Below are 20,223 nucleotides of genomic sequence, written 5' to 3'. Positions count from 1 at the left end.
GATAGAGTCCAGGGAGACCTAGGTAAATTGGAGGATTGACCCCTAAGAAATCTGATGAGGTTCAACAAAGACAAGGGCAGAATCCTGCACTTAAGGCGGAGGAATCCCAAGCATTGCTATCAAGTGGGAACTGACTGGCTAGGCAGCAGTTCTACAGAAAAGGACCTGGGGATTACAGTGGATGAAAGCTGGATATGAACCAACAATGTGCCCTTGTAGCCAAGAAGGCTAAGAGCATACTGCGGTGCGTTAGCAGGAGCCTTGCCAGCACATCTGGGGAAGTGATGATTCCCCTTATTCAGCACTGGTGAGGCCACATCTGGAGTTTTGTGTTCAATTCTGGGGACCCCATTACAGAAAGGATGTGGATGCACTGGAGAGAAGGTACAGGGGAGGGCAACAAAAATGATTATGTGACTGGAGCACAAGGCCTAGGAGGAGAGAGTGAGGGATTTGGGCGTATTTAGTTTACAGAAGAGAAGAGTGAGCAGGGGCGTTCCAGAGAGGATGGAGAGAGGCTGTTCTTGGTGACACAACAAAATGAGGAGCAATGGTCTCAAGTTGAGGTGGGAGAGGCCTAGATTGTATATTAGGAAAAACTGTTTCACCAGGTGGGTGGTGAAGCTCTGGAGTGGGTTACCTAGAGAGGTGGTAGAATCTTCTTCCCTAGAGGCCCTTAAGTCCTGGCTTGAGAGAGCCCTGGCTGGGATGATTTAGTTGGGATTGGCCCTGCTTTGAGCAGGGTCTGGACTCTGATGACCTCCTGGGGTCTCTTCCAACCCCGTGATTCTAAGAGCTAGCTCTGGCCTTTGGGCTGTGATTCCAGCAGCTAGTTTCAAGTCCCCTTCTCCGTGTGTGAGGCGGCAGAGGGTGGAAAGCAAAAGAATGCTGACTGCGTTGAGCTAGGAAGGCCATCACTCTGGAAAGGTCTCCTCAAGGGGGTGGCTTGAACATTTCCAAAACAGTTAATGGACACTGGGACTAGTAGTATCCCTTGGGGTGCTGAACATCCCAGATCAGGATTTTGCTATCTGTCCTTTCCATATGTTCCTCAGAGCAGGGCAGGGCTATTCCCTTGGAGGTTTTCCACTGCATGGTGCAGTCTAACTTTTGTGTCCTCGGAGCCTGAGGGCTCCCACCATTCTCTTAGGAGATGGATCTTGTGCTGTCAGGAAGCGTGTCCTGAGCTTCAGGTTACCTCTCCCTATCCTTGATCTCCTCACACCAAGTGATGTGTCCTTGAACTGCTCAGAGCTCCTGCTCACCTGTCTGGTGACCTGGTTGTCTTGCCAAGACGGGGCTGGCCAGGTGCGTTTACTATTTCCAAATCAGATTAGCGCTTGGATTCTTTTCCTGCCTCTCAGAACCTCACTTCCAGTTATTCATTCCTTTCCGGTAACAAGGGGAGCGCTCCTGAGCGTGGCCTTCTCCCTGCCACTCGCACAGGGGAGGGGCCTTGGTGCTGGATGGTGATGTGCAGCCCCAGTCCCTGTGAAGTTGGTCTTTCTGGGGCTAGGCTGGGTAGAGCCCTTTTTGGGAGGAGTGATTCCACAGGTGTTTGGAGCTCTGCATGACTAGGACTTCTGCTGCAGGGACCTCTTGATCGCCTGACGTGGCCATGCTTTGCTCCGTCACTGCAGAACACTGGTGCATGGCCAGCAACCCCCAGTGTACTGTGAGCCAAGTGCTGCAGACAAGTGAATTGAAAAGAGCGAAGCCGTGTTCCCCTGGCTTCCCTCTGTCTCACGAGGGAATAGCACTTCACAGCCACAGTTGTCTTGTCCACATTGTAAGGCCACTCCTGAGAGCAGACGATAGTGTCGCCGCTCGATTGCCTGTTGTCTCTGCCATCGCTTTCTCTTGGCCTTATGTCCGCCACGTTGCAGCCCTCTGTCTTGTCCCTTCCCTTTCCTCCAAGCTCTCTCTTGTTGGTTTTCTTGATTCCTTCCACTATGGCTACGCTGAAAGCCCAAAGCTGTGCCACGGGGGTGCACGCTCCTGTCAACAGGGCGAGTGCCACTCTATGGCTGGGTGGGGAGCATTTGTCGGCTGAAGTGCCAGCTGAGGCTTTGTCTGCACTGCACAGCTTTTAGTGACATGGCCACATCAGCACAGCATCGCTGCTGTTTGTCTAGGTCCTGTAGTTAAGGCCATTTTAATAGAGCCCATGTTCTTCAGGGGTGTCAAAGACCCATTCCCATTGCAAGCAAAGCAAGGACTCTGGGGGAGTCAGCTGCAGTCTGGGGTCTGCAGGGAGGTGGTATCTTACTGCTGGAGGTGGGGAGAAGCACATGCCAGGACCTGAAAACCCAACCAGCTCTCACCTGGCTGGAAGCTGCTGCTCTCAGGGAAATTGTGTTTTTTCTTTCAGAGCCATTAATGAGTTCATTAGTCAGCAGTGATCCCTCTGCTTTAGAGTCTGTCCCTCACCACCTCCTCCCCTTCCTGCTCTGCCTCCCTCTCCCCCAGGATCTCAAGCTGTGGCAGGAGATGAAATAAAACGCAAAAGTTTATTGCGGAGTTCATCTGTGATTCGTGCTGGAACTTGTGTGTGTTGTGTTGGCAACTTCAAGGGGATGCTACCTGGTAATTAATTAGGTGTCAACAGACAGCCCAGAGGTTCTTGCTGGTAGAAATTGTCTCCTTTTACACTGTTCTCTGCTTGCCTGTTTGCACAGGGCTGGAGAGAGCCCAGCCACGGGGTGGAGATCAAACTTTCCCTGAGACTCCCTCCTGCAGACGCTGCCTCTTGCCTTGGGTGGAACGTGAGCCCTGCACACGTGGAGCCCAATCCTGAAACCTCTTTTTGTCAGTCATGCCAGATGCTGCTCTCCTTTCTCACCCTCCCTTGCCCTCGCTCTCAGCTCTGCACTCGCTCCCACACTGGCCCTGCACCTGGGGCCCCTCCCCTCCCATCCCATCCCATCCCAGAGCCCCAAAGGCCAACCTTCTCCTTTACAATGCCTCTTCTGGGCCTTACTTCTGCCTTGCAGCCCCTAAATACCATTCCTTGCCACCCACCCTCACCCAGCTCTGACAGCCACAGCTCCTGAGCAGTCAGTTTCAGTGGCACCAGTCAGGGCAAGAGCCACTTCTTCCCAGTGTCTCGTGCAATGCTGAGCAGGCTGCCAGCTCTCAGCATCCTAGTAATCCTGGGTCCTGGCCTTGTACCATGCAGGCACTTGGCACAGCGCAGCCCCCCTTCCCCTCAGCCCCCTCTCCTTGAGCAAAGGCACATATGCTCTTCCAGGCTCCTTTTCCCCAGGGATGCTTCTTACTGCCCCGACCCCAGTCCTGCCCAGTTCCTGACCTCCTCATCTCCACACTCCCCTTCCTCTCGCTGTCTCTTGCCTCCTTCCTTTCAGCATGGACGCACACTCTGCTCCCCCCACCCTGGGGGGAAGCACAGCTCAGCGGTTTGAGCACTGGCCTGCGACACCCAGGGTTGAACGTTCAGTCCTCGAGGGGGCTATTTAAGGATCTAGGGCAAATAGGTTACAAAAAAAATCGCTCGGGGATGGTGCTAGGTCCTGCTGTGAGTGCAGGGGCTGGATTCCATGTCCTCTGAAGGTCCCTTCCAGCTCTCTGAGATAGATAGATGGATGAAAAGATACGTACCCTTAAAGGAACAAGCGCCCACCTTGTTCTCCAGCTACTCTCTCAGGTCCCGTCTAGCTTCTATTGAGTCACTTCTGCTGGTGAGAGAAGCCAGGTCTCAAGTTGCACACAGCTCTTCAGGCCTCTGTAGCTCAAAACCTGCTCTCTCTGACCAGTAGAAGTTGGCCCAGTAGAAGACATCACCTCCCCTGCCTCGTCTCCAGTCGCCTGGGAACGACACATTACAGCTGCATGCTCCTACCAGAACGTTTCAGAAGAGCAGGACGGTTGTGAGGGTCTGTCAGTGGAGGAGACATCACAGTGTGGCTCTCAGCCACGGGGAAAGCAGAAAGAATTGCTGTTCTCACCTGGCCATACCTGGCATGTGAGGAGGGGCCTGGTTCTAGGAAGGCCATGCTACAGCTGCGCGAAGCACTGAGTCTGCTCAATGTATCGAGAAACCGCCCCTTTGACCTGGGAAGGGTGCTGTAGTGCCTGTGTGCGGCTGGGGCACTGTCACAGCTCCTCAAGCCTGACGCTACTCTTCCCTACCCCAGCGCACACAGGCCCGCCTCACTGCTGCTTTTAAAGTACAAAGCCACGTGTTCTTCGCGTTGTTTGAGTGCAGGAGCAATTCATCCTGAAAGAGCCGGTTGCTGCTCAGCTTTTGCTGTTGCTGAGGGAGCCCTGCAAGTGTGTGTGGCATTTGACAGGCAAAGTTCCCGCCCTGGGGATCCTACCCAATAGAAGATAAATCTGGGTCTTGTGCTCCAGGGGTGAGGAATGGGACTGCTCTGTGGTGGTCAGCGGCTGCTGTGTGTTTCTGTGTCCCCACTCAGGCCCGGGTAGCTGCTGAGCAACAGGGGGTGGGGTGGGAATCTCATGCAGGGCCCAGGAGCCTGTTCCACAAGTCAGAAGGATCTGAGAAGGTCACGTTCTAGAGCAGAAGATGGAGCCAGGGCGCTCGATGGCACGCAAGGACTGCACGGTGCACACTGCCCCAAGGGGCGATGTGGTTCAGAGGAGGGTGGAACTGTGAGCTCCCAGGAGACGGGGCACTGGGGGAAGAGCGACACGTTCCGAGTAGTGGCAGAAGGCGGTGTGTTGGATTGGGTGGAGGTGGGGTCTGTGCTCAGGTGTGGGTGAAAGGGTCGGGGGGCATGGCGTGGAGGGGACGAAGGCTGGCAGTGCATGGGGGGCAGGGGTGGTGACAAGCTGGGATGATGGGGAGGGCTTGGAGGCAGCAGGACTCATGGTGTTGGAGCACTGCTGGTGTGCGGTGGCAGCTGAGCCAGGAGAACTGATGCGGCCAGCCCAGCAAAGAGGAGGGTGTTGCTCAGGAGGCAGCCAGGGAGACGCTGGGATGTGCATCAGGTGGGGTGCGTCTGTGGTACTCTCTGGCCCACTGCGGCGCTTGACCTGGTCAATATTTGGTGTCTGAGGCCATTTCAGCTGCTTTCAGCGTTAACATCTCTGGAGCCTTGGCCTGGAAGGGAAGAGCAGAGCAGAGCAGGGGCTGTGTTGGGTCAGCCTTTGACCTCTCCAGCCCTCAGCACTCTCCCAGCCAGTCCACTTCAGAGGAAGATGTGATGTGCTGCTCCCTCCCCAGCTGCCGTGTCTGGCCCTTGCGCTCCCCTTTGGCTGCCTGCTGCTTGCGGTGCTGGTGTAGTGGGAGAGCGAAGGGAATGCTTCCCCTGCGACCACTCTAGAGCTGGCTGCAGCAGAACTGGCTGCTTGCTGGTTCCCTTGGCTCGCAAGTACGTGTTCTGACTGTGGAGCCTCTTCATTCTGAACTGGCCTCCTGAGCCTGTCACTGGCGGCAGGCGCGCCCTGGCACATGGCTGTGCTGGGCAGACAGGTGGCACTAACTCAGTGTGTCCTCACTGCCACCAGGCGCTCACCTTCCAGTGGCTCTCAAAGCTGGGTAGGGCTCAGGCTGAGTGACTCCAGATTGCCTTGGCTTTTCCTTCATAAACTGTAGTAAATCAAATTCAGCCAGTCCTTTTCCATCTCCGCACAATGTGTCGAGAGAACGCCGGTTCCCCGGCAGCCAGACTCAGTTAAGAACATAAGAGGGCCACTCCTGGGTCAGACCAAAGTCCATCTAGACCAGCATCCTGTCTGCCAACAGTGGCCAGTGCCAGGTGCCCCAGAGGGGGTGGTCTGAAGACAGTGATCAAGCAACTTGTCTCCTGCCATCTACCTCCAGCCTCTGACAATCAGAGGCCAGGGACACCATTGCTACCCTTGGCTAACAGCCTTTTATGGACCTAACCTCCATGAATTTATCTGGCTCTTCTTTGAACTCTGTTATAGTCCTGGCCTTCACAGCCTCCTTGGGCAAGGAGTTCCACAGGTTAACTGTGCACTGAGTGAAGAAGAACTTTCTTTTATTAGTTTTAAACCTGCTACCCATTAATTCCAATTGGTGTGCTCTAGTTCTTGTATTATGGGCACAAGTAAATAACTTCTCCTTATTCACCCTCTCCACGGCGCTCATGACCTCATAGACCTCTGTCATGTCCCCCCTCAGCCTCCTCTTTTCTAAATTGAGTCGTCCCAGTCTCTTTAGCCTCTCCTCATACGGGGCCCGTTCCAAACCCTTCAGCATTCTAGCTGCCCTCGTCTGTTTTCTCTCTGGAGCTGTGTGTGCCTGGTGTGTTGGAAGACACCCCCCCCCGTGCTGAGTGCAGGGGCAGTGATCTTGCTGTGGAGCTGCACCTGGGACATGGCCTGACTCATTTGAATTCTGTCTGGACAGGGGCGTTGCTGCAGTGACGGGTTCTTTTGAAGCTGTAACATTTGGTGTGGCAGTGAGCTGTGCAGTGTGCCGTTTGTTATCCCCCAGCCACACCACTCAGGTCTCACCGGTCACAGCTTGCCTCCATTCTGCTGCATGTGAACGTGGGCTTTGCCTGAACTCATCCGAGTGCAGTGCGTTCCCTGCCTGGCTCTCCCTCCCCTCCGGTCAGAGTGCGGGCAGTGCTCTGTTCACACCAGGCCTGGTAATGTCTGGCCTGCAGCTCTGCCAAGGGCTCAAGCTGGCTCCCAGCTGCGTTGCAAAGGCAGTGTGACGTGGAGGGTGGAGCAGGCACAGACACTTCTCTTCCGACTGTGCTTTCAGGACATGTGGCTGTAGCAGCTGCAAGTGTGAATGAAGTCAAAGGAGTGGATCAGTGTCCGCACCTCTGTTGTTCTGGTTCGGCTCCTCCGTGGCAGGGAAGGGCCCAGCAAATGCTCTGCGCATCAGGCCCCAGAAGGAGCAGCTAGGCAGACAACTGGGTTTCCCTGGCAACCGCACTGTGAGTTCCAGTTGCTTGTTGCCCTTCCTGGGTTTGCTTTTAGCACCCAGCCCAGCTGGGAAGGAGCGACTCTGAGCCAGCCAGCCAAGCTGAGCGTTCAGTGCAAGTAGCAGAGCTGTGTCTGCTGCTCCCGGGGAGGCAAGGCTGCAGAGCAGGATTCACGGCGGGTAGAGCTCCACGCCCCTTCCTACCTACCTCTCCGGAAGGCTAGCAGAGCCTGCCCTGCTTGGAGCGGCCCTCTCCTGCGGAGGATGCAGGCTTCAGGCACATGACTCCCTCACGGCAGGCAGCCAGAGTCCCCTAAGCGGCAGCATTTCACTGTGGAGCAAAGCACAGTGCAGCCTGTCTCTCTCCCTAGAGGCAGCTGGAAGCGGTGTGAGTGTGCAGCCTCCTGCTCTGCCTGGAGCCTGCTGCCAGTGTGGTTCTTGTGGTGGGAAGTGCCAGGATCGCTGAGCTCTGGGGGTTGTGGTGCAGCAGCTCACCAAGTCGTGGTGTCAGTAAATGCCCTCCCAGAGTCCCACCCTCTGTTTTCAAGGGACTTGAGCTTGCCAGGGTGCTCCTCCCCACAGATTACATCCCCTGCCTGGGGGTGCCATTCCCACTCCAGCTCTGCTTTGTTTGCTGGTCGCCTGGCACACTCAGCTGCCCAGGTGGACAGCTGGTATTTTTAGGGACATGTTGGAGTTGCTGCAGCTGTTTCTCATTTAGAGATTGTCCAACCTCCCCAGGTTCGCTGAGATTCAGCCACACTGGAGGAGCAGTGCAGCGTTCAGATGGGATGATGCTTTGCAGGGTACTGCTTTTGTTCTAGGAGCAGAGACTTATATTGTCCTGCTGTGACTTTGGCACCTGATTGCTCTAACATGGGCAGGCTTGCTGCCTGCGCAGGTTTGCTTTGTCATTCATTGAGCACGATGCAGTTTTGGTTAGTGATGCTCCTGTTCTTTGCTGGCTTCTTGTGGGTCTAAGTGTTTCAGAAATCTCCAAGGTGGAAGGAGCAGCATTCTGGAGTAATGCGCTCAGCAGTGTTTTAACTTCACAAACTCCCATGGAAATCAGTGGGGCACCCATCCAATTCGGGTGCTAGCCCAAAACACTCCAGGGAAGTGAAATGCAAATGACTTGCTAGAGTTACTCTGGGTCTGACTCAAGTCTACACGCATACATTAACCCACATGTCATGGTGCCACTCCCCCAGCTCCCCGTTATGTGTACCTGCATGTCAGCACAGAGATGCAGTGATTTGTACCCCCTGTATTCTTTGGGGTGAAATGACAAGGCTAAGATCTCTTGGTTTAGGGGCTGAGGAGGGATTGTGCGTCCCGGGCAGAATGACGTTTCCTGTGGTCAGTACCAGTCTGTCAATGAGAAACACTTCGGTTCTTTTCAGATGCTACATGTCCCCAAGTGGTGCAGCCGAGGTGCCCCGGGCAAACACCCAGTTCAGTAAGGGCTGGATTCGGACCGTGAAAGCTGCTTGTATTTGAGTCACTGAGGGTAGGAGCAGAGCCACTCTGAGCAGTAGCCAGGTGGTAGCCACTTTACTGGCTTCTGTGGTTTTGAGCTGCTGAAGTTAAATGGTCTCAGCCAACCTCAGAAATTTTCTTCTCCCGAGTTTCCTAAAAGAGGAGCAGAAAATTCCAAAGTCTTTCATCCCCATTCAACTATCACCAGGGCAAGAAACGGTGGAACTTGGAGTGGGATCTCAGATGTCATTCCCTGGAGAGCAGGCGTAACAGAATGTAAGCGTTCGAAGGGTTAGCCCAGCCAGTGCCCTCTGCATGGGGTTTGGTCTGTGTCTGCACCTCTTCCCCTCCTGGACAGATTAACAAAGGCTGGAGAGGGTGAATCACAGTCTGCCTGAGGATCCCATCCGCTTTGAAGCCTTTGGCACTTCTGCAAGGTATTTAAATGACAGAGAGACATCCAGAGAGCCGTAGAGATGTGCTTGGTGCCAGCTGAACCACTGAGACGATACTGCATTTGCGGTGCTGGGAGGTTCAGATATTTGTGGTCAAACTTAGAATTTGACATAAAACTCTAATCTGTGGTGGCAGGTAGCCAGGAACTCTGCAGAAGACACACAAGCTGTGTCAACTCACCGAGGCTGCTTCCAGATTAGCTCTGCCAGTCTGAGGCAGAATGTTCTAGCTCCTTAACTGTTGTTTCTCAGCTGTCCAAGGGATGCAGAAACTGGGTCTGTTTCCGTTGGCTGGATTCCACCGTGCTCTGGTTGCTAATGATGCCGTTTTGTGTGCTGCAGACTCCAGAGAACCTGGAGGCCCAGTACCACTTTCCAGCAAGGCAGAATGTGTGCACTCCTTAGTGCCCCTGCTCTTAGCCTCAGGGACCACATCAGCTTTGGGCCTTGCTCATCACCAGAGCTTCACTATCAGATGTTGAGAAACAGCCTACTGAGCTACTTCATTTCAGGCCAGCTCCACACTCCTTTACCAGGCAGGCCACTGCAGGCTGCTAGGGACTTCCTGAACTATTTCTGGCTCTGCCTCCCAATGAATTGCCTGTTCTTATGTGAGTGAATTGGCTCAGGGGCTTCAGAGGAAGGGCAGCATGTCTGTCAAGGAGGCAGGAGCTCCTTTTCCCTTGCTAAGCCCGCTCCTCTGTCAGAGAGCCTGCCAACCACTTCCTCATTTCTCCCGCCATTCCAGAAACCAGCCTCTGACTGGCCACACGTCCTGGGAATGAGCCAGGGAAGCGAACTGCACAGTGCCTGAGAAGGGAGACAATGGCACAGGAAAGTCTGTTTCCTGGGAGCAGCTCAGTCTAGGTGACCAAATAATCCTTCTGTTGCCAAAGTACATCTGAGTAGAGGCCAGGAAGTCGTTCGTCTTCTCTCTCTTTCCTCCTCACCTTAATCTTGGATCAGGGTTCGCACGGGCTTCTGATGGCATAGTCAGGCCTTTAGGGCTTTGTTCTTTCTGTTTAGCACAGCTGGTAGGACAGAACGGGCTCATCGATGGCCTTGCTGTTACTTTCAGTTGCTGGAATTCTCTTTCCAGTAGAGCCGTTGGCTGAAAGCTGCCCTGACCCATGGATATCTGCACAGAATTGCCACTGATTGACACTTGGTAGGGCAGCTTGGGGAACACAGCCACTCAGAAGCTCGAAGCAGGGCATCTGGGACGAGAGGAGAGGACATGGAGAGCTCTGAAATGCTCCCTCTTGCTGAACGTGTGCAGAGTGGTGCAGGAGCCTGCGTGCCATGTGTCTGATGGTTACACAGAGAGGGCTCCAGACCGATGCAATGGGGCTAAGGACATATGGATCCCTGTGTGTTCTGATAGGAAACTCCCAGCCCCGCTCTTTGCATGCATCCAAACGTGCTGTACAAGTTCTCCACACTCCCAGCATCTCTTCAGCTTGTTGGAAGACCCAAGTTTCCGCCTTCTTGTCATAGGTGCTGGTTTGAGAAGCTTGGCTGCCGACAGGAGGGCTTCACATTAGCACACCATAGCCTAGGATTGCTTTTGCCCAGAGTTCCCCGCTGGAGTGGGAGGCGCCTGCCGTGTAATAGTCCTCAGTGCCATACACGCGGGTCACGGCAGAGAGCTGTGTTGAGCACTCCCCCAGTGGAAAAGGCAGGAATTGCTGTGGATGCTGGGATTTGGTCTGGGTGGCAGGCTGCTGGGTGACATGGACCGGTGGCAAGCTCACCCCAGGCACAGCTTCATTCCCTGCAATCACTTGCTGAGGACTCGGTCCATGGGCAACGGAAGGCACTTAGAAAGACATCTCCTTAGCAGTCCCGAGATGTCACCTCCCACATACAGGGTCTGACACTCATTCATGGATGGCTGTCCCACTCCAGGCTGGGTACCCATCCAGAGGGCACGATGCAGTCTCTGGTCTTCCTGGGCTTCAGAATGTCTCAGCTGGTCTTGGTAAAGAAACACACTGACCCTCTAGAAATAGGATATTGAACTGAGCCTGCAAATGGCTGGCAGCCAGCCTACATTGCAATCTATTTGCTCACTGAAGAGGAGCTGGACAGTTGCACGGACAATAAGATTGTCCAGATCACTCACCAGCTGTTTAAAACATCAGGGCGGGACATTCCAAATGTTAGGGAAGGCCAGAAGCTCTGCTTGGAAACAGAAGGGTGGTTCTTTAGAGCCAGGTAACTGGTCCTGTGTGTGTGACCAGATGGAGAGCTCCATGCAGTCTCCCAGGATATGAGAGTAACCCTGAGAGCCTCCTTCTAGCACCCAGTGACTTGGTCATCGCTAACTCATTCAGCAGGCACCTGGGGGAGTCTCAATATGTCTGCTCTGCGATGGTACAAGGATGCTAGGGCTATCCTTTTGTAGGGCTGAAGTGTGGACACATCCCATGGTGATGAAAGGGGAAGGAGGTAGCCCCGCTCTCCGAGAGGCAGGAACTAGGTCAGTAGAAGAATTCTTCCATTGAACTAACTGTATCTGCAGCTTGCTTTAGTTTGACTTAACCACGTTGCAGAAGATACAAAGTTTTTCATAGCCTGGTGGATGTAATTAAGTCAGTCTGATTTTCGTCTGGTGACTCAAGCCTTAGATCTGTACCTAGGGAACTACCACCCCCCAATTTCCTAACCCATTGAAGCCCTTGCCCTGTGTGATTGCATCCCGCTGCTTGCCTTGGCAAGCTGGGCAAACTGTGAAGGGTGGTGTGATAACTAGTAGTGAATCTCCATGAGACGTCCCTGGAGAAATGAGGGAAGATCTGAGAGAAGATGGACTCCACTGGTTTGTTTCCAGTCTGGAAATGGCTGTGAGGACATTCTGTGGAGCAGTGGGACAGAGGAGAACTCTGCTATCACACGGAGGTGTTGACTGAGCTGTAGAGGCTGCATCCTGAGGGAACAGCATTTCCTCTTGCCTGGATCAGTAAAGGTGCATCTTTCAGTGACGTGGGGATTGTATTCCTCTTGTTGGGCTGCATGTGTTTCCTACTGTCTGGTAGTAACTCCATGTGGGTGCCTCCGTTTGCCTAGGCATCAATGCATAGTTGGAGGTGGGAGTTTCAGTGTGATGCTTCTCTCAGGTAGGCAATGGTGCTCCATCACCTTTGTAACCTAGGCAACTGAGTAACACCCTTTCCCCTGGGCAGCAGGACAAAGGCACAAGGGAGGGCACTGACTGTTTGAATTTGAACTGGGCAGTTGGGGAGTGGGGCAGTCTTAGGTGACTTAAGAAGGAGGAAAGAGGGCCAGGGCCTGGGGGCCCCGTGGGTCCCCTCTCCCCAGGATGGATTATACTGACGGCTTCTGGATTCTGTGCTGACAAGCCTGTTCTTTGCTGAGTCCCTGTCACCTAATAACCTCCCTGCTGAATGAGTCACATCTGCCTGCGGCTGGGGGCCAGGGCCTGCACACACACCCCACCCCACTCCGTGACACAGCTGAATCCCTGCTTCACCATCACTGAGTGCTAGTTGGAGAGAGATGTGGCCCTTCGCATGCATATTGTTTGGGGAAGGCTTGGACCTTGGTGCGACTGCAGGGATTCCAGCCTGCTGGAGGTTGAGGGAGAGCCACAGCCAGGCATGCATAGAGTTCATCTTAAAATAGCTAACTTGTGCTCCTCTTTGCCTAAGGGGTCTGGGATTAGCAGGACAGTGGTGAGTGCAGCTGCTGTGACACTGCGGCAGAGACACAGGTCTTTGTTCTTAGTGTTGCATTCATCCCTGGGCACCCCAGTCTGCCTTATGCCTGCACTGCAGCTTTCTAATGTGAACTGCCACAGCAGCCAGGCCATCCCCTTCTCCAGTGTTTTTGGCTGTGTGGGGTGAACACTGCCTGCATTGGCTGGGCAAACCAGGCCAATCTCAGACAGAGATGTTCTGGCAGTGGCAGATGGCTGGCTCTGGTTTCATGCTGCCTTCCAGTTGCTGAGCCAGACACAACCAGTCAAAGTCTCAGTTGAGCTGCACGTCTGGGATTGGAAGGATGGGCTGAAATGTGTCTGCTGTGTTGCCTGCTGTGGAGTCTCTGAGAGCCAGAGGAGAATGAAAGGCGTAAGCTGGCTGGCACACTGTCGTTCTGTCAGTATGTGGGTGTCAGGGGAGATGCTTGGCGAGGACATTGACGGAGCTGTTCTCAGCTGATTGGGAGATTCATCATCCAGAAGGGACCAGTGTGATCATGTGGTGTGACCTCCTGGATAGACGAGGCCACAGAACTTGCCCAAGTTGAATAGTAACAGAGAGGGAGCCCTGCTAGTCTATACACTATCAAAACAAAAGCAGTCAAGTAGCACTTTAAAGACTAGCATAATGGTTTTGCTAGTCTTTAAAGTGCTACTTGACTGCTTTTTGTTTTAACTTGTCCAAGGTATTTCCTGGGACAGATCGTGTGGAAGATTGTTCACAATGGGCAGTGATGGAGAATCCACCCTGACCCTAAGCTGAGCCAATAGCTAAGGACTCTCAGATAAAACGTGTTGCTTTATTTATGCCGGTCTGAATTTTTAAACTTCAAGATTCCAGCCAGTGGCTCATGATTGAAGATCCCAGTGTCAAATATTTATGCCCCATGTAGGGAGCTCTAGGCCAGTGGGGGGAACCTTTCCAGTCAGAGGACACTGGTCCCCAGAAAAATAAATCCTCAGCACTCCCCTGCCCCCAACACTCCCATGAAGGTGGGAAACAAAACAAACCAGCGCCCTCCCTGCCCCTCACTGAACTGGGCTTCTGGGGTGTGATGCACACGTACTGCAGGCCAGATCAAGTTAAGCCAGAGCCAGATCCGGCCCGTGGGCTGCAGGTTCCCCACCCTGCTATAGACTGGGATCAAGTTAAGCCAAAGCCAGAGCCAGATCCGGCCCGTGGGCTGCAGGTTCCCCACCCTGCTTTAGACTGGGGTCAAACTGGCCCTTAACTTTCTCTTTATTAAGCTAAATAGATGGCAACTGTTGAGTCCCTCACTGTTGGGCAGGTTTTCTAATGCCTCAGTCATCCTTGTGGCCCTTCTCTGATCCCTCTCCAGTCTATCACCACCCTGGAGTGCCAGACCCCAGACATGGCCACGTACTGCGGTAGTGGTGCCCCAGTGTCAAATACAAAGGAAAAATAACTTCTCTGCTCCTAGTCTGGGTTCCTGTTTCTGCTTGCAAGGATTGCATTAGCTCTTTTGGACACAGCATCACATAGGGAGCTCATGTTCAGCTGAGCCCCCCAAAGCTCCTTCAGAGTCCCTGCTCCCTGGGATAGAGACTCAGCCTGTAAGAATGGCCTGCGCTCTTTGTTCCCAGCTGGGTGCATTGACATTCAGCCCTGTTAAAACGCACGTGGCTCGCTTGCATGCAGTTTACCAAACGATTCTGGAATGACACTGAGAACAGAGCAACTCCAACTCCCTCCCCCGTGCTGAGGAGACAGGACCCCGTGGCTGTTCGAGCCACTGTTTCAAAGACTGTGCTGAACCCCGGCAATAGCGCCTGCGGACGTGGGGGTGCCCTTGTGCAGTGTTCAAATGTGGTCCTAGCCGAGGGTCCAGCAGGGTCCCTGCCTTTGAATGGATAGCATGCTTCCCCTGTGCCATGTGGCCCATCCAGATGGCTTACCTGGCAGGGCTGAGTTACTTTAGGCCCAACCCCTCCCTCCCCATGAAGTCATAAGGCAGCAGCTGCACCTGGCCTGCTGCAATCCCCTGCCACCCCCAGCTGCGTGTCCCCAGGAGACACAGTGGTGGTGGTGAGGGCACCATCCCAGCATCACTCAGGGAACTGAGCGCAGGTCACAGCAGGGCACCAGACCACTTCACCAAAGCTCGGTTTCAGTTTTCCTTTTCAAGTGGTTGTGTGCGTGTCAAGCTGAGTGTCGTGCTCGGTGAATACTTGGAGCAGGGGCTTTCGGTTCCTGCTGTCTCACTGCATGGCTGGGGGGAAGGGCGCGTGCGTTCGGCTGCTGCACTCCCTCCTTGGGCCCTGCTGGCTGCTGCGCCGGTTTTGCATCTGAACTCTTGGTTCTTTCTGCAGCGTCAGAGATACACCTTCCTGGGCTGCAGCATCTCTGCTCCTTGCCAGCTCAGCCGTGCTGAAGAGTAACTGGCGACCCCGGCTGGGCTCGCTGGGTCTGCAGTCTGGTGGCTTGGAGCACTCTTTGGCATCCTAGGGCTAATACGGATGCTTCTGTTTCCGTGCTGAAACAGGAAGTTCCCAGTGCACTGTGTAGTCGTGTGTCACGCAGGCTGCTGCCGGGTAACACCAGATACCATGGGGCGAGTCAGGGTCAGCCTGCTCTGTCCAGGTGGGAGAAGCCATAGTCCCATGCCAACTGAGGTGCAAGAAAGCCCAGCCTGCTGAGAGCCCTGGGCTCCTGGCTGGCGCCTTGTTAACAAGGCCTTTGTTCCCAGGTGTTCCTGGGATGGGGTGCAGGTGTGCTTTGCTGCTTTCCCTTTTATTGATGCAGCCTGGAAAAATTGTTCATGAGGCAGGTTACTGAGGGCTGTCAGCTGGGCTCTTCTCCTGGAGCAGAGGATCTGACTTTAAATGTTCTCGGCCTGATTGCCTGGCAGGAAATCATTTGCTTCCTAGCAGGATATTTTTTCAGGGAGGAGGGTGTAAAAGAACATGCCTAATTTCCCCCCATATGGCATTGGGGCAAGCTTTTCTGCAACATCACTGGTCACTCTCCAGGCTGAAGCCCATTGGCTTTGTGGGGGATTTAGCAATTTAATCCTGGCTGCTCCTGTTTCCTTCCAGCCGCTTCCCCCTGGGTGGGTGGGGGCTGGCATGGGAAGCATATCTCAAGGAGGGCTAGGAATGCCTCCCAGTGGCCACCTTGGAGGAGCTGGGCAGTGCCGAGTCCTGTCCAGGTAGCTGCTGAATGAAGCCTCTTGGGTCCCAAATAAGGGAAAAGATGGAGGCGCAGTTGCCGTTGGTTTCAGAGGTGCCTCCCAAAAATCCCTCAGGAATGGCTGCTGCTCCAGGATGTAGCTCTTGGTCCTCCTGTGCCCCACACCCCAGTCCCAGCTCCTGGACTGGGCTGCATTGCTACCACCATCTCTGTACCTCTAGCCCTTGAGTGGCCACCTAGAGACTCCCCCACTGGCTGCTTGTAAGCAGAGAGGAGGCTCCACTGACCTGTCCCCAGCAGCCTCTCCACGGGCCTGAGAGTCCTTGCTCAGTGGATGACACAGGTAAGCACAATCCTTTGTGTCCCAGCAGCTCCCCCTCGGCCGTGCGGCACAAGCACGCAAGCCTAGGTTTGCCACACCCAAGTTCTGGCGTAGCTGCGCTGAACCACTGGAACCGGGCAGGCATGGTTCTGCTCACACTGCAGCCTGGGCCCCGTGGGGCTGCTGATATCAGAGCTGAAAAAGCCATCTGCTCGGAGCCGGGGAGGGCTGGGCCTAGAGCCTGGCCACCGGGGAGTTGGCTGGATTAATTTGCAATGACCCCGGCAAGGGAATTCTCCACTTCCCCAACATCTCCACAGCCTGATAACTCTCGTGGGCAGGAAGTTCCCCTGATTTTCAGCCTGTGTTCTTTGTTCCTCTCAGCTCTGCCTCTCAACAGAATCATTTGTTAGAGGCAGCCGGCAGGGGCAATAGTTTTGCCTCCAGGACACAGTCCATGGGGGTTTCCAGTCTAGATTTAGGGGCGTTTCAAGCAGGGAAGTGCCCATTCTTTCTTCAGGAGACAATCCCCAGCCTAAAACACAGGGGTGGCCGTTTTGGATCAGACCCGTGGTCCATCTAGCGCAGTGCCAGAGGGGGTGCACAGAAGGGCAATCATCTGAGTGATCCATCCTGGTGTCCACTCCCAGCTTGGTGCAAACAGAGGCAAGGGACGCTCAGAGCATGGGGTTTAATCCCTGCCCACCCTGGCAAACAGCGACTGTTGGACGTACCCGCCATGAATGTGTCTAGCTGCAAGAGTCCTGCCCTTCACAGCGTCCCCTGGCAAAAAGTTCCCCAGGCTGCCTGGGCGTTGTGTGAAGAAATCCTTCCTCCTGTCTGTTTTCAACGTGCTGCCTGTTCGCTGCACTGGGTGAGCCCCTGCTCTTGTGTGATGTAGAGGAGTAAATAGCACTTCCTGATTCACTTTCTCCCCCCGTTACAATTTATAGACCTCTTTCACAGCCCCTTAGTTACCTCTTTTCCAGGCTGAAAAGTCCCTGTCCTGTTCAGCTTGCCTCACGTGGTAGCTGTTCCATACCCCTAACAGTGCTTGTTTGAGAAGGGACAACCAGCTCTGCACACAGCCTTCAATATGAAGGTGTAACACGGACTTATATAGAGGCAATTTGATATTTTGTATCCTATTACCTGTGCCCTTTCTTAATGGTTCCTAATATTGGTTAGTTTTGCTGTCAGCTGCTGCACGGCAAGTGGCCGTTTTCAGATAATTATTCACAATGTCTCCAAGATCTCTTTTTGGAGGGGTAACACTGAATTGAGGCTCCATCATTTGGCATGAAGAGCTGGAATTATGTCTCCCAATGGGCGCTGTTTTGCTCTGATCAACATCTTAAATTTCATCTGCCATTTTGTTGCCCAGTTATCTAGTTTTGAAAGATGTCTTGGTAACTCTTTGCACTCAGCTTTGGATTTAACAAACTTGACTAATTTTGTATTCTCTGCAGATTTTGCCCCCTTATTCCAACATTTGCAAACCCAATGAGCAGCTCAGGTCCCAGAACAGATCCTTGGGGGACCTCGCTAAGTACTGAAAATAGCTATTTAGTCCTACCCTTTGTTTCCTGTCTTTCAGCCAGCTCGGGTCCAGCAGAGGCTCTTCCCCCTTATCCCATGGCAGCTCACTTTGCAGCAGGGTCCATGGGGAGGGGTTGGTCATGGTACAGTGGACTTCCCTTCCTGCAGTGTGACACCTTTGACTCTAGCTCTGCATGCGGAGCCGCGCTCGTCCTTCTTTGTCGGATTCCCCTCTTCCATCGGTCACTCTTTGGCTCTGCTGAAGGCTTTTAGGCTCAGATCCTCCAAGGGCGTTAGGCACCGAACTCCCACTTAGCTCCGTGTGTGCTGGTGCCTGGCTGTCCCTGCGGGTCTGGGGCATAGTCCTGTTCATTTTCCCAGCTGGCCACCACCTGCAGAGGCCTCTGCCCTGGGCAGCCAAAGGCAGGCTTCTGTCTCCTGCTGGCTTGAGGCAGTTAGCAGGATCTGTGCAACGGGCCCTTTGAATTCGCTGCTGCTTCAGCGGCAGGGAAGAGCCCTGCTCTTGGTCCATGAGGCCCCCCAGTTCATGCAGTAGCTGGGCCACAAGGTCAAGGTCACAGCAGGGTCTGGTGGCTGACACACTGTAACAACAAGGTGGTTAAAATTAGGCCGCAGAGGGGAAACTGGCAGCATAGTGGAAGTGCCGAAGTTTCCTCTGCACTGAGGCATGGGACGGGGGGTGCTCAGCATGCCGCTTGCCAGCCCATTACTCAGTGTTGCCTGGCCCTTCGTGCCAGCTCTGGCCTGCCTGCGCACCTGCTCTCCCCACGGCCGGGCTTTGGGGCATGCAGCAGATCCCAGAGCAATGTGAGAGCCTGCCTAGGACGCACTGCACTGCCGTGTGTACAGCGTCTCAGATGCACTCCCATTGGGTGGTGTGTCCCCCACTTCTAACCCTAGAGCCCTCCTGTTGGTGTGGGGCACTCAGCTTCACTGGGGTCACAGTGGAGTGAAACCAACTAGAACCCATAAATGAGCTGCCAGATTCTGGGGTTCACAGGTGAGGAGCAGGCAGGGACCTTGATTTCCAGGGCACTGATCCTGGTGTACATGGAGTAAGGTGCAGTCAAAGCCACTGTGCTGATTCTGATTGAGACAGGCACAAAGGGGAGTCCAGCAAGCAGGAGAGAACTGGGCACAAGGGCAGCTCCTTTCTGTGAGCTTGGCCATCGTAAGTGTGTAGCACGTGGGGCTCTGGTTTGCAGCATCTGGGTCAGAACCTTGCTGACGGGTTGGACTGGCTGAGGCTGATGTCCCAGAGGGAAAGCAGTAGGCAGAGGTGCAGTGCTCTGCTAGCTAGCAAGAGAAGGGATTCCCATCCACGCAGGGCCCAGGCAGAGGGGCTGGGGGTTGTTTGGCACCAAGGGGACCGTCCCAGGCTCTGGGAACGCCATCGGCATCTCATACATTTGATGTTTGCCCGAGCTCTGGAAGTGCATCCTGGTCGGCTTGGCCCCTTGGGCCCCTGGTCCTTGTGTGAGAGGGCAGCTGTGGCCTCTGGGGTGTGGGGTGGGATGCATCCTGGTCGGCTTGGCCCCTTGGGCCCCTGGTCGTTTAGTGAGATGGGCTCTGGAGGGGCAGCTGCAGAGCTGGGGAGGGGCAGGGGCTTTTGTAAAATGTTCCCGCCTGCTGGCTCTCGGCATCCGTGTCCTTCCACTGACAGCTGTCCTGGGAAAGCCTCTGAGCCTCCTACTGGAGGCTGTCGGGGGCTCCTGTTGGTTGAGTTGAAATGAAACAGCCAGGACAGGCCTCACCATTCGTCTCCCACTTGAGCAGGTTCCCAGCTGTCCTCCAGCTCCCAAGCACAGGAAAGGCTGGGGAGTGGTCCTTGCCTGCAGTGCACAAGCCATCGTGCAAGAGGCGCCAATGCTGTGTCTCCTTACCATGCCCCGATTTGAGCTCAAGGGCCAGACAGTGCTGCTGGGAGCTAGCTGTTCGCTTCAGTCCTGAACCAGAGGGAGCAAAGGACCTGACCTCTGCCAGGGGCCTGCTTGGGCTGCCACTCGCCCTGGTGCTGCTTGCACCCATGAGGCCCCAGCTCCAAGGTCCCCCTGCAGCCACTGCCTGATCGGCTCTCTTCTCCACCTTCCCTGGGCACTGACTCTGCTTTCCTCTCTCTCCCCTACCCCTCCTCCGCCCCCCGTAGGGTATTGCAGCCGACTGCAAGAGGGTCACAGTTCTGAAGTATTTCCTGGAAGCCCTTTGTGGACAAGAAGAGCCTTTGCTGGCATTCAAGGGTGGAAAATATGTGTCAGTGGCACCCGTCCCAGACGCCATGGGAAAGGAAATGGAAAGCCAAGAGGGAAAACAACTGGAAGATCAGGTACTGTTCGGGAAGCGCGCCGCGGCGAGGGAAGGGTCACCCAGAGCCCCGCACCCCCGCTATTTATAGCCAGGGTAGCTGAGTGCCTTTGGCATGGGGGTGTGGGGGGGTAGTGGTGTGCAGCCCGGTCTCGAGTCTCCTTTGCTCATGCCCCTTCCTGCCAGTCCCACCCATGCGCCTCTGTCTTGCTCACTGCTATGAGTTCCAGATGCTGCTGGTAAGTACTTAAAGGGGAGAGAGCACTCCTAAGGCACAGCGCCGGAGCCTGGCGATGGGGTCAGGGTTCAGGCTCAGGATCAAGTTTACAGCCACGGAGCTCAGTGCAG

At 54.6% G+C, this 20,223-nt stretch overlaps 1 protein-coding gene across 4 annotated transcripts in view; it reads left to right on the top strand.

Annotated features, from left to right (window-relative positions):
* Window positions 1-20,223, top strand: part of SMG6 (SMG6 nonsense mediated mRNA decay factor) — a 158,503-nt gene that overhangs the window by 119,362 nt on the left and 18,918 nt on the right. For all 4 annotated transcript variants that reach the window (XM_075013600.1, XM_075013599.1, XM_075013602.1 and 1 more), the window contains exon 14: window positions 19,721-19,897. In XM_075013600.1, the coding sequence (XP_074869701.1) occupies window positions 19,721-19,897 (177 nt within the window). The remainder of the gene's footprint in view (window positions 1-19,720; window positions 19,898-20,223) is intronic.

The sequence above is a fragment of the Carettochelys insculpta genome, chromosome 19 (assembly GCF_033958435.1).
Source record: "Carettochelys insculpta isolate YL-2023 chromosome 19, ASM3395843v1, whole genome shotgun sequence".
In the NCBI taxonomy this organism is placed as follows: Eukaryota; Metazoa; Chordata; order Testudines; family Carettochelyidae; genus Carettochelys; species Carettochelys insculpta.
The sequence above is the reverse complement of the archived record's forward strand: the minus strand, read 5'-3'. Positions and strand labels throughout refer to the sequence as shown.